Source organism: Nelumbo lutea, chromosome 4, assembly GCF_056320005.1.
Source record: "Nelumbo lutea isolate HS-2025 chromosome 4, American lotus-T2T, whole genome shotgun sequence".
Lineage (NCBI taxonomy): Eukaryota > Viridiplantae > Streptophyta > Magnoliopsida > Proteales > Nelumbonaceae > Nelumbo > Nelumbo lutea.
In genome coordinates this window covers 84,243,752-84,254,872 of record NC_142687.1, presented here as the reverse complement: position 1 = coordinate 84,254,872, position 11,121 = coordinate 84,243,752, and the positions used below count along the sequence as shown (strand labels likewise).

General features: G+C 37.8%; 1 protein-coding gene across 1 annotated transcript; it reads left to right on the top strand.

Moving 5' to 3' along the window:
• The first annotated feature begins 6,312 nt into the window (after nt 1-6,312).
• On the top strand, nt 6,313-10,887 carry LOC148861426 (large ribosomal subunit protein eL19y-like). Its single transcript, XM_088982177.1, has 5 exons — nt 6,313-7,020; nt 9,528-9,650; nt 10,006-10,319; nt 10,554-10,594; nt 10,691-10,887. Exons 1-5 carry the CDS (start codon nt 6,909-6,911, stop codon nt 10,713-10,715), a joined length of 615 nt encoding a protein of 204 aa, XP_088838303.1. The 5' UTR covers nt 6,313-6,908; the 3' UTR covers nt 10,716-10,887.
• Nucleotides 10,888-11,121: the final 234 nt, after the last annotated feature.

The window sequence follows — 11,121 nt, the reverse complement described above, 5'->3', positions numbered from 1 at the left end:
TTTTCTTAATAATAAAAATATTCTTTTCTTTTGATTCATTTATATTTCCCTTTTTTTTGTTTTTCCTCTTTTACTTATGTACATATTATTTATTTATTTTTTTATGTTTTATTCATTTCCTTCCTCTCTTTTTTTTTAATAGCTCATTCCCCTCTCCAGCTCCTTGTTCTAGATATAAATCCCACCAATCAAATAAGGCTACCCGAACCCATTAATCCGATTTGATTTTCTTTATTACATTTTTCTTTGCATTTAATCTGCTTATCTACCTATCCATATGATTGTATTTCTGTCCCAGGTTTGTTCTATTCAATGTGATCAACACTTCACCCTTTTTATTTAGTTTGCCACAACCACAACCACATTAATCTGACAATATCGAAATGAAGCGTATTAGAGGGAGCACAAAACCAAGGATCAGAACAGATTGGTATACACAGATTTAAAGTTTTTCTTTATTATTATTTTTTAAGCAAGAGAAAATAGAGCTTCCATGATCATTACCAGAGAGACTAATCATCAAAGAAAAGAAAGGATGCTCGAATCTACGCTTAAAGGAATTAGAATGCCCTTTATTAATTCTAACAAAAATGCATGTAGTGATCAGGAGAAAAGAAAGCTGAAAAAAAAACATTGAGACAGAACTTAGAAAACTAGCTAAGGGAAATTGGAACTAGCTACATCACCCTTTTTATCTCTCACAGACTTACCTAAGATGTGTTCGACCTGAAATCGAATGATTGCTGATCGGGGAACTGATAAAGTAGAAAAAGAAGGTTCATAAGGCACTGAATCTCTACTCCTAATCCCAGAGATGGCACGGTTGAGTTGTTGCCTCTATCAAAAGGTTTGGACTACTGAATTTCGGTAGTCGTCGTCGATATTGTGATGCACATGTGAGTAGGTAGGTGTATGGAATGGGGAATGAAAGAAAGTCCCACATTGGAAAGACACAAGAAGTGCAAGGGACTTATATACAAGAGTGGCCCATAACCCAATTGCTTAGGCTTTTGAGTTGTAAGTGAAAGAATGGTAGGATCCATTTAATGGATGCCAAGAAGGGTGCGGAGGGCGAATTTCAAAAAAAATTTCCTACCTTCTTCCAACTGGGAATCATATTCCCTAAATTTAGAATACTTTATTCAATGATCCTACTTGAACTATAAACAAACCAGATCTGAACCAAAAAGGAAACAGGAAGGATTATACCTGATCCGTCAAATGGCCGCTTAGTCATCTTACCTTGAAGGCAAGGCTCACAAGTGAGAAGATTTTCTACGGTTAGAAAATCCAAAGGACCATCCTTTACCAGTCTTGTGATTTGGTCAATACCGATATGGCCAAGTCGGTAATGCCAGAGGCACATGGGATTAATTGTATCACGATTCATTTTCTTGGGATTTTCGACCGACGTAGTTTTGGTTAGGTTAGTTTCTAGAGAATGATGTAGAACACAGAGACCATTCTCCAGACTTGATGAATGAATGAGACTCCAGACAGAGTTAAGAATTATCCGGCACCTTGCAAGCCCATGAGCAACGCATGAATGAGAAGCAAAATGAGAAATCAATTGAGCAAGCCCTCCAAGCCCAAGTCTCCATTAAAGGTGAACAAAGTGGTGAAACAAGCCGAAAGCATGGTAGTTCTCGTGGAAGAGGACGAGGACGTGGTGGCCACTACTACAACAATAGAAGTCGTGGTGGCTATAACAACAATTATGAAGCAGGAGGTAGTCAGAATAATGACCAAGAGAAATCAGACTCAACCCACCAACAAAACACAAGAGGTCGAGGACGTGGACGTGGTAGAGGAAGGTATGACAAATCCAATGTTGAGTATTATTCTTGTCATAGACATGGCCATTATTCAAGTTTGTGCAGATATAAGGATAATACTCAGAGGGCTCACTATGTACAAGAAGATGATGATGATGTTGGCGACCATACTCTCTTGATTGTCATTGCAACTAGTGAAACACCAAAATACCACACATGGTTCCTTGACACTAGGTGTATTAATCATATGTGTGGCAAAAAGGAGCTATTTGCTGATCTTGATGAGTCATTTTGCACCAAAGTCAAATTTGCCGATGACAGTACTATACCAGTGATGGGAAAAGGACATATCCTTATCAACTTGAAGAATAGAGATCATAAGTATATTTCTGATGTCTTCTATGTGCCAGGCATGAAGAGTAATTTGCTTAGTGTGAGTCAACTGGCAAAAAAGGGGTATGTTATGAACCTCCGTGGCAATCAACTCTCCATTCTTGATAAAAAAATGTACACTCATTCTCAAGGCCCTTTTGACAAATGATCATATGTTTCAAGTTGAAATTTCCAATGGTGTTTATAATTGTCTCAATGCTATTATAAATGATGAGTCTTGGTTGTGGCACCTTCGCTTTGGGAATTTGAACTTTCGAAGTTTAAAAATGCTTGCTAAAGGAAATATGGTGAAAGGTGTGCCTAGTATTCATCATCCGGAACAATTGTGTGAAGCGTGCACTCTTGGAAAGCATCATAGATTGCTGTTTGCAACAGAACAGTGGCATGCAACACAACCACTAGAGCTCATTCATTCCAATGTGTGCAACTCAATGAATATCATGTCCAATGGTAAAAATAGGTACTTCCTAACCTTCATTGGTGATTATACCAGAAAAATTTGGGTATACTTTCTGCAAAATAACTATGAAGTTTTTTACTATTTTGAGAAGTTCAAGCCACATGTTGAGATAGAAAGTGGCTACTCTATTAAAGCTTTACGAACTGACGGTGGGGGTGAATATATCTCTAATGAATTCAATGAGTATTGTGAAGAATAGGGAATAAAACATGAAGTTACATTTCCCTACACTCCCCAACATAATGGAGTTGTTGAACGGAAGAACATGACTATCATGGACATGACGATGAGCATGCTAAATGCCAAAGGAATGCCCAATTCATTATGGGGTGAAGTTGTCTCTTGTTCTGTTTATCTTATAAACAGGTCTCCAACAAAGAGTGTCTAGAATATCACACCTGCAGAAGCGTGGAGTGGTTTCAAGCCAAGTGTGAAACATCTCAAGGTGTTCGACTGCATAGCTTATGCCCATGTTCCAGTGGAGACAAGGACAAAGCTAGATGATCGAGCAGAGAAGGCTATCTTTGTGGGATACAAGTGTGAGGGGTACAAGCTATTCAATCTCGTGACAAAGAAGGTGATTGTTAGCCGAGATGTGACCTTTACTGAAGAGGAATTTTGGAAATGGGATGTTGATACGCATAAAGACTCCCAGAAGCAAATGCTTAGTATCCTTGAAGAGAATGTTGTAGTTCTTGCCACAAATGAAGACTGAGGCAACACCAACAATCTGTACGGTTGCAAGATTTTGAGGTAACACCTAATGATGAAGGAGAATTGGTGCATTTTGCTTTCCTTGCAAATAGTGAACCTATGACATTCGAGGAGGCAATCCAATATCCTAAATGGGTGAATGCTATGAATGAAGAGATCAAAGCAATTGAAAGAAACAATATGTGGGGACTTATTGATATCCCCCGAGGTTACAAAGCTATTGATGTGAAGTGGGTTTTCAAGACAAAGATGAAGTCAAATGGCGAGGTGGAAAGACATAAAGCAAGATTGGTAGCTAAGGGGTTTGAGTAGAGACCTGGCTATGATTATTAAGAAGTTTTTTCTCTTGTTGCTCGAATTGAGACTATTAGACTTATAATTGCTTTGGCTGTATAGAATTAGTAGAAAATCCATCAAATGGATGTGAAGTTGGCTTTTCTAAATAGCCCACTTGAAGAAGAGGTTTTTATCAAACAACCACCAGGATTCATGAAGCAGGGAAGTGAAGATAAGGTATATAGATTGAAGAAAGCTTTGTATGGCCTAAAACAAGCACCAAGAGCTTGGAATAGGCACATTGACTCTCTCTTCCATAAGACCAACTTCAAGAAATGAGTGTGAACTAATGGCCTATTTATAATAGGCTAAACCCACCTAAACTCCTATTCTTCTGCCATTACTAACAAAACCTAAAGACTTGGAGTACATGAAAATATCCCATTAAAATAGCTAGAAAGACTCAACTAACTTGACCATGACTTATTCAAATTGTTAAACAAAATAGCAATAGAATCGGGATTACAAGCCAACAGTCGAGGGGTCAAGGAAGCTTAACATAAGAAGAGAATGGCGGAGATGGAAAATGATGGAGAGAGAAGAAAGATAATGAGTGAAGGGGAGAGATAGAGAGGAGCTCAGCAAAGGGAGGCTCACCGTCTCTATGTTGCGTCTAATGGAGAAGACAATGAAAACGTTCTCCACAGTGATTTTCCGATTAGGGTGAAGATAACGTATTCAGAACTTTTTAACGAGAATGGAGTAAAGAGGAGGGAGAGAATAAATGTAAAACAAAAGGAGGGAATGAGGGATAAAGCAGGTCGATGTTGCTTTGAGTTACAGCGGCAATCTAGAAGAACAGAGGGGTGAATCGATAAGAAGATCGAAGAAGAAAAAAAGAGGGAGGAAGAAGGAGAAAGAGTGGAAGAAGGAGAGATTGGTCGGGGGAACAATCTAGCCGGAGGTGGAGAGAGTTATAGTCACTGCTCCGCCGATGGTTCGAGTGGAAAAGGAGATGAATAGTGCCTCCCTTCGAATTCAGACCATCCTCTTTCTTCTTAGGGAGAAAATGAAGGGGTCGGTGTGTTTTAAATGGCGCCAGGGGTGTTTTGTAATTTTTAGGAAATTAGAGGGTATTTTGGTAATTTTGACAAGTTGAGTTAAACTGGGTCCAAAGGTTGAACCAGGTTTTTGGTTCAATGGTGGGTGGTTTTGGGTAAAAAATGTGGAGGGTTGAGATGGGTTTGACCACAAAGAGTGGGTTTGTGTAGGCGAAGTTAACAGGATTAACTGAAATTGAGTCTTTTTGGATGAAAGGGTTAATGAGGGTATTTTTGGTTGAAATTTTGTAAGGTGGGGTTTTCGAACATTATGAGTTGATTGGTAGGGTTTGATTGGTCCGAATGGGCCCGGATTGGGAAGATCTGGAAAGGGTTCAATTTGGTTAATATAAGGGCTCAAAATAGAATCTTTATGTGATGAAGGGAAAATAAAGGCGGTTTTGGGTGAAGTTTCTCAAAGTAGGGTTTTTGGGTAATTTGGGATGATTAGTAAAATCAGATTGAGCCAACTGAGCCCGGATCGGGCAGATTTGTAATATGGTCAATCTAGAACCTTGAAATGGAATCTTTGTGCGATCGATGGGTAAACAAAGGTATTTTGGGTTAAGATTTTACAGGTGGGTATTTGAGGGTGTCTAGGATCTGATGATGTGGTTTGATCTGTATTTGGAGGGTCAAGGTCATAGGAATTTGGGTCAACGGGATGCTGGAACGAAATCTTTGTTTGATGGACAAGTAAACAAGGGATCTAGGGTTGAAACTTTACGAGCAGGTGCTTTGATGTGTCTGAAGTTTATGATGTGGTTTGACCGGTTCGGATGTATCAAGATCTAGTGGTTGAGGCGTAAATGGGGCTCAATTGGGGTCATTGGATCGGTATCAGGTAGGTTTAACAGTTGATCTAAGGTCTCTTGGGGTGACATTCAAGATTTTTGGGTTTTTTTGGGCGTTTCGGAGATATCAGGAGTGTCTGATTGGGTGTTTGAGGTAAATTGGAGGTTCAGGCAGTGAACTGAGCAAAAATCGGGTGTTGACAATACTATTTCGGCTCCTCAAGGGAATTGGAATTCGTTTCTTGAATGGTGGGCATATTTGGATGACATTTCTCGTCATCTAAAGATTCCTTTTGCAAAAGAAAGAATAACTATCTTGGTGTGGCAAATTTGGAAGAATCGAAATAACAAAACTTTCAATAACAAGGCAATTCCTCTTCCAATTATCATTGATAGAGCTAAAAACTCCTTTTTGGAAGCCAATGCAATTTATGATAGTGATTCAATGATGGTTCCAAAAAAGATGGTCATCCCTATCAATTGGGTTAAGCCAAAAGTGGATGGAATCAAAATAAACTCTAATGCTTCCTGCATAAACAATAGATGCACTATTGCTTGTGTGGCCAGAAACCACTTAGGCCAGTTTTGGATTTCAAAGCCTATGATATAGGAACCTCGACTATCAATCTTGCTGAAGCATGGGCGATTTGGGAAACTCACAATCTCTCTCAATTTCAATGAAAAATCCATTATCATTGAAGGTGATTCAAAGCTTATTATTAACTGTCTAAAGAACTAGGTGGACCCCTATGGAGACTGAAAAGGAGTATAAACACACATTTCGGGAAGGGAACCGAATTACTGATTGGCTTGCTAATTGTGCTCATTCAAATTTTAATTATGTTTCTTATTTACCTTTCTATTTAAAGTGTCTTTCTTGTCCTGACATTTGGGGATGGGCTACCCCTGTTGTGTGTAGCTCCTTTTTTTATACTGGTTTAGAAAATGTAAATGAATTTAGTCGGGCCAGTCTCACTTAAGGATTAGGTTGTGTTAAGCTTGGGGCCAATCCAATAAAATATAAAAAAAAAGTTTGAAGATTTGTGCCAGGAAAACAAAAAATCCAGTGTAAAATTGTGGGCTGGATCGACGTTGAAGCAGTCTAACAAGCAGACAGACTAACATTTCTAATGCCCGTTTTCATCACGACGAATGCTATCCATACGGGTTGGTCAGGTTGTATTTTCGCACGGTATGATTGAGAGCCCTGCGTCGTTGTAGATCCACGGTGTTCAACTCTACGGTCTGCACCGATCCGTGTTTCTAACATCTCTCTTTTGCCCTCTCGCATTCGTCCCTTAACCCTAGATAAGCCTTACACTATAAAAGGATATCTACCACTGGTGTTCTTTTCTTTTGTTTCCCGGCAGCAGGTTGAACATCAGGCACACACACGATGGTGTCATTGAAACTGCAGAAGCGGCTCTCTGCTAGCGTTCTCAAATGCGGGAGAGGGAAGGTCTGGCTTGACCCTAATGAGGTCAATGAAATCTCCATGGCCAACTCCAGTACGATCCTCCCTCCCTCTGTATTGCTCTTTGATTCCCTTTTGTTTTCTTCATTTTTGTTTATCTAAACCGTATGGAAAGGATGAACGTGATTGAGACCTATATTTCTCTTGGGATGGTTTTAATCGTTTATTATGATATTGCTTCAATGGTCTAAATCGGCCCTCCTGTTTTCCTTTTATTCATGTAGTTCATTATTTTTTTGTTCCAATTGTATCGAGATCCCATGCTGTCTTACAGAGTTTCTTACCTTTTTGTCTGTCCTTTTTTTACAAGTGCTACAGTATGAATCAGTGTTTCTGTTAGGTAAGGGCAAATAAAGCTGTTTTAGATGCGTTGTTTTGTTGACAAAAGCATGGTTGGGGTTTTGTGTTACATCTTATCAACAGTTTTTATATAGTTAAACATCATATGATGTTGTTACATGAGCTAACCATAACTCCCTACTCACTACAAAGGTTATCAATGGCACCTGGTTTTGATCTTCCTCGTTATTATTTTGCTTTTCGTTTCAACCGAGAACTGTAGCTCAAAGCCTCAAGTTTTATAGGTAAACGTTTTAATGGATAAGCTGTCAAGATTTCAGGCTTAGGCTGCTATTATCACCTGTTAAAAATCAGATAGATTATAACTTTTGTTTTTTTATCTCGAGCATTCTCCGCTTTTTGTTGGGGTATTGGCCCTTTTCTTTGATTACGATGCCCATGGTGTTCCATTTAAATGGGAGACTAGCTCTTACATTTAATCGTAGTTTTCAAGGAAGCAAGGCCAAGCTAGGCGACAGGGGGTGCCTTGCTGCTTAGACCGTGGATTTATTTTGGAATAAAAACCAGTGACTCCCTAGGTTCCATAGTAAGCAGCTATCATCTTTCACTTGTTATTGTCCATAATCTTCATAAAAATGTAAAAGCTTCATTTAAAGAACAGCATAGAAAATCAACATATTCATGAAAAATGGAAAAATGAAAAGGAATTTAAAAAAAATTGAGGGGTTGAGTCCTAATTTGTTGTCCTAAGAAAATAAGAAAAGAAAGGATGATAGAAAGTAATCAATATGTGTTGATTGGACAAAATTATGAGTTCTTGTTTATGAGTCTAGGTCTTGAAGTCTTCAAAGTTCAAGATAGCATGTTGATTGAACATTACAACTAAGAAAATAATAAAATGAAACTAGTATTTTAGCCCACAAACTGGACAATTTAGTTTCATAGTCTCTATTTAAAAAATTAAAAATGCAAAAAGTACATAAGATTACTATGTACAAAATGCCTTGGCAATTAAGCACGGCACCCTCCATGGGCTCCTTGTTGGGTAGGTGGTGCCTTTTCTTTTGATATGTAATTGCGTAGGTGGACATCAAGTTGCGTAGTTATCACCTTGACATCTATCTATTCAATTTATTTGTTCAGTGTCCTCTATAGGATCTTTCTAATTGTTGTGTGAAGTTTGTTGTATTAACTATTGTTGTCCTTCAGGTTCACCAACAGTTGTAGTTAATGTCATTGATTTTTCTTAATCATAATTTGGAGCAATATATTGTGAATTTTTGAAGAAATTGTTAACTGGAGAATCTCTAGATTTCAAGTAATTTATCAGGACTTAAATTTATTGGCATGAAGTAAGAAAGATATGGCAGATTGTAGTGAATGAACATTTTCTGTTATTGATAAAAAAAATGAACATTTTCTGTTTTCTACCAATGGGCAATTTAGAGACATCACTGGCAACTTAAAAATGATCAATTTAAAAACAAGGAAAATAATCATGAAAACTTGGATGAAGGTTAAAATTCAGTCAGACTTGTGTGTGCCTTGAGAAATATTAGTTGTAGCCCCCTTGCCTAAATAAAAAAATAAACAGAAAATAAATAGAAAAAAGAAGCCAATAATTAAATATTTGTAGGTATATGGTATGCTGAGATCATCATCATCTAAGCCTTGTCCCAACTATATGAGGTTAGCTGCAGGAGTCCTGTTTTTCCATTCTGTTCTGTTTAGGGCCATATCTATTGTTAAATTATGAGTGCTTAAATCATTTCTTACAACTTACTACTTCAACCAGGCCTTTTTTTTTATCTGCCCACAACCCTTCCAGTCCCTTCAACATGCAATAGATTGGTTCTTCTTATGTGGTCTGTAGATGGTCTTCCATGCATATGATCAAATCGTCTTAGTTTACTTTCTCTTACCTATTGAAGCTACTTATTTTTTTTATTCACTTCATTGTATGCATTGCTAGGATCAAATATATTTTTATAATAATTGTGGCAAAGTTTATGTATAAGTGTCTTTAATCCTCTGTTGCCAATAAAAAATGTATGTAATCCTGTGCGAGGTCTAACGCATACAGAAATGAGATGACATCTCCAATGGCATACGGTCTCTGCAATTTCTTAGTTTACTCCATTTTTTCTCGTTAAATTAATCCCTTGATAGATTCTTTTGTTTTCTACTGGACACCCTTTACTGGAAATTCTCAGCCTGATTTTCTGTGATTGTTATCTGCAGGGCAAAATATTAGAAAGCTAGTGAAGGATGGTTTTATCATCAGGAAGCCAACCAAGATCCACTCTCGATCTCGTGCCCGCCGAATGAAGGAGGCCAAGAGAAAGGGGCGTCACTCTGGATATGGTATTGATGATCAAGACTTGTCATTTTCTCTTGAAAGATTAGTATACTTGCATACAAAATTATTTATTTTTCCTTTTTTTTAGAGAAATATATAACATAATTTGGTCTTTATATAATCTCTATTGAAGGTTTATTACTATTCAGACAAGTCACCCATTATATTAGGCAACAAAAAAGTATAAAAAAGTCTCAATCTATATCTGATGGGTGTTTAATTTCTTTTGTTGAAGTGGTCAGTTAACTTTTTATCTACATTTCATTAATTGAGTCAGATAGCTATTTACTTGACCCCATTCTTTACAATACATTGTAATCCAGTTGTAATTTGGGTGAATGGTTTTCTAAAATGTTCAAGGTAAACGCAAGGGTACTAGGGAGGCAAGGCTTCCTACAAAGGTTCTCTGGATGAGGAGGATGCGTGTGCTAAGGCGGTTGCTCCGTAAGTATAGGGAATCAAAGAAGATTGACAAACACATGTATCATGATATGTACATGAAGGTGAAAGGTAATGTCTTCAAGAACAAGCGTGTGTTGATGGAGAGCATCCACAAATCAAAGGCTGAGAAAGCAAGAGAGAAGACTCTGTCTGACCAATTTGAGGCTAAGCGGGCTAAGAACAAGGCAAGCAGGGAAAGAAAGATTGCCAGGAGGGAGGAGCGTTTGGCTCAGGTAAGAAGCCTTTGCAAATTTTAGATAGCTGTCTTGGGTAAGAGGGTAAGATTTCTTCTATTATTTATATTTACACTTGTTCCAACTTTGTAACTACTATACCATATTTGTTGGAATAAGGAAAAAACATTCTCACCAAGTGTCATAGATTAAGATCTTCAATAAGTACTTTTTTGCTAGAAAAACCATCAGGATCTGCTTTCTGAATTTGTCATGTTCGCTCAACTTATGCAGGGACCTACAGAGCGAGCCCCACCTGCACCTCAGGCAACTGAGTAAGCAAATCTTAGGCTTTATATTTTTTCTAATTATGTACAACAGGTCAAAGCGAGGATAGGTTCCGACTTCTTATCAATGTCTGTCTTATGTAGGGGAAACAAGAAGGCGAAGAAATGAGACACTTGGATTAGGGTAGGTAACCTATTTATCTTTTGCTATGTAGAAGTTTTATTTTATATTTTAGCATTAGAGAAGTTTTGGCACTTACGCCATTTCCTTTTTGGCTTTTGTTACCTCATGTTTGTACTTCCGAGAATTGAAACATGAAATCCATTTCTGATTTTTGTGATGCTGCTCTTCCCATCTTGTCATTTATGTTATTATGGTAAATGGATGAACTATTTGTTGAATTGTGCTTACAAGCAATCATGTTCAGTAAATTTGGCCGTCTTTGCCAAGCAACCAAATAACCGAGGGTGATGTGCAGTAAGCCAGTAAATTATGCATGGGTCTTAACAAAATAACCGAGGTTGATGTATAATAGAAAACTGATACAAGTTGAAGCAATGGAAGTAAGCCAGTA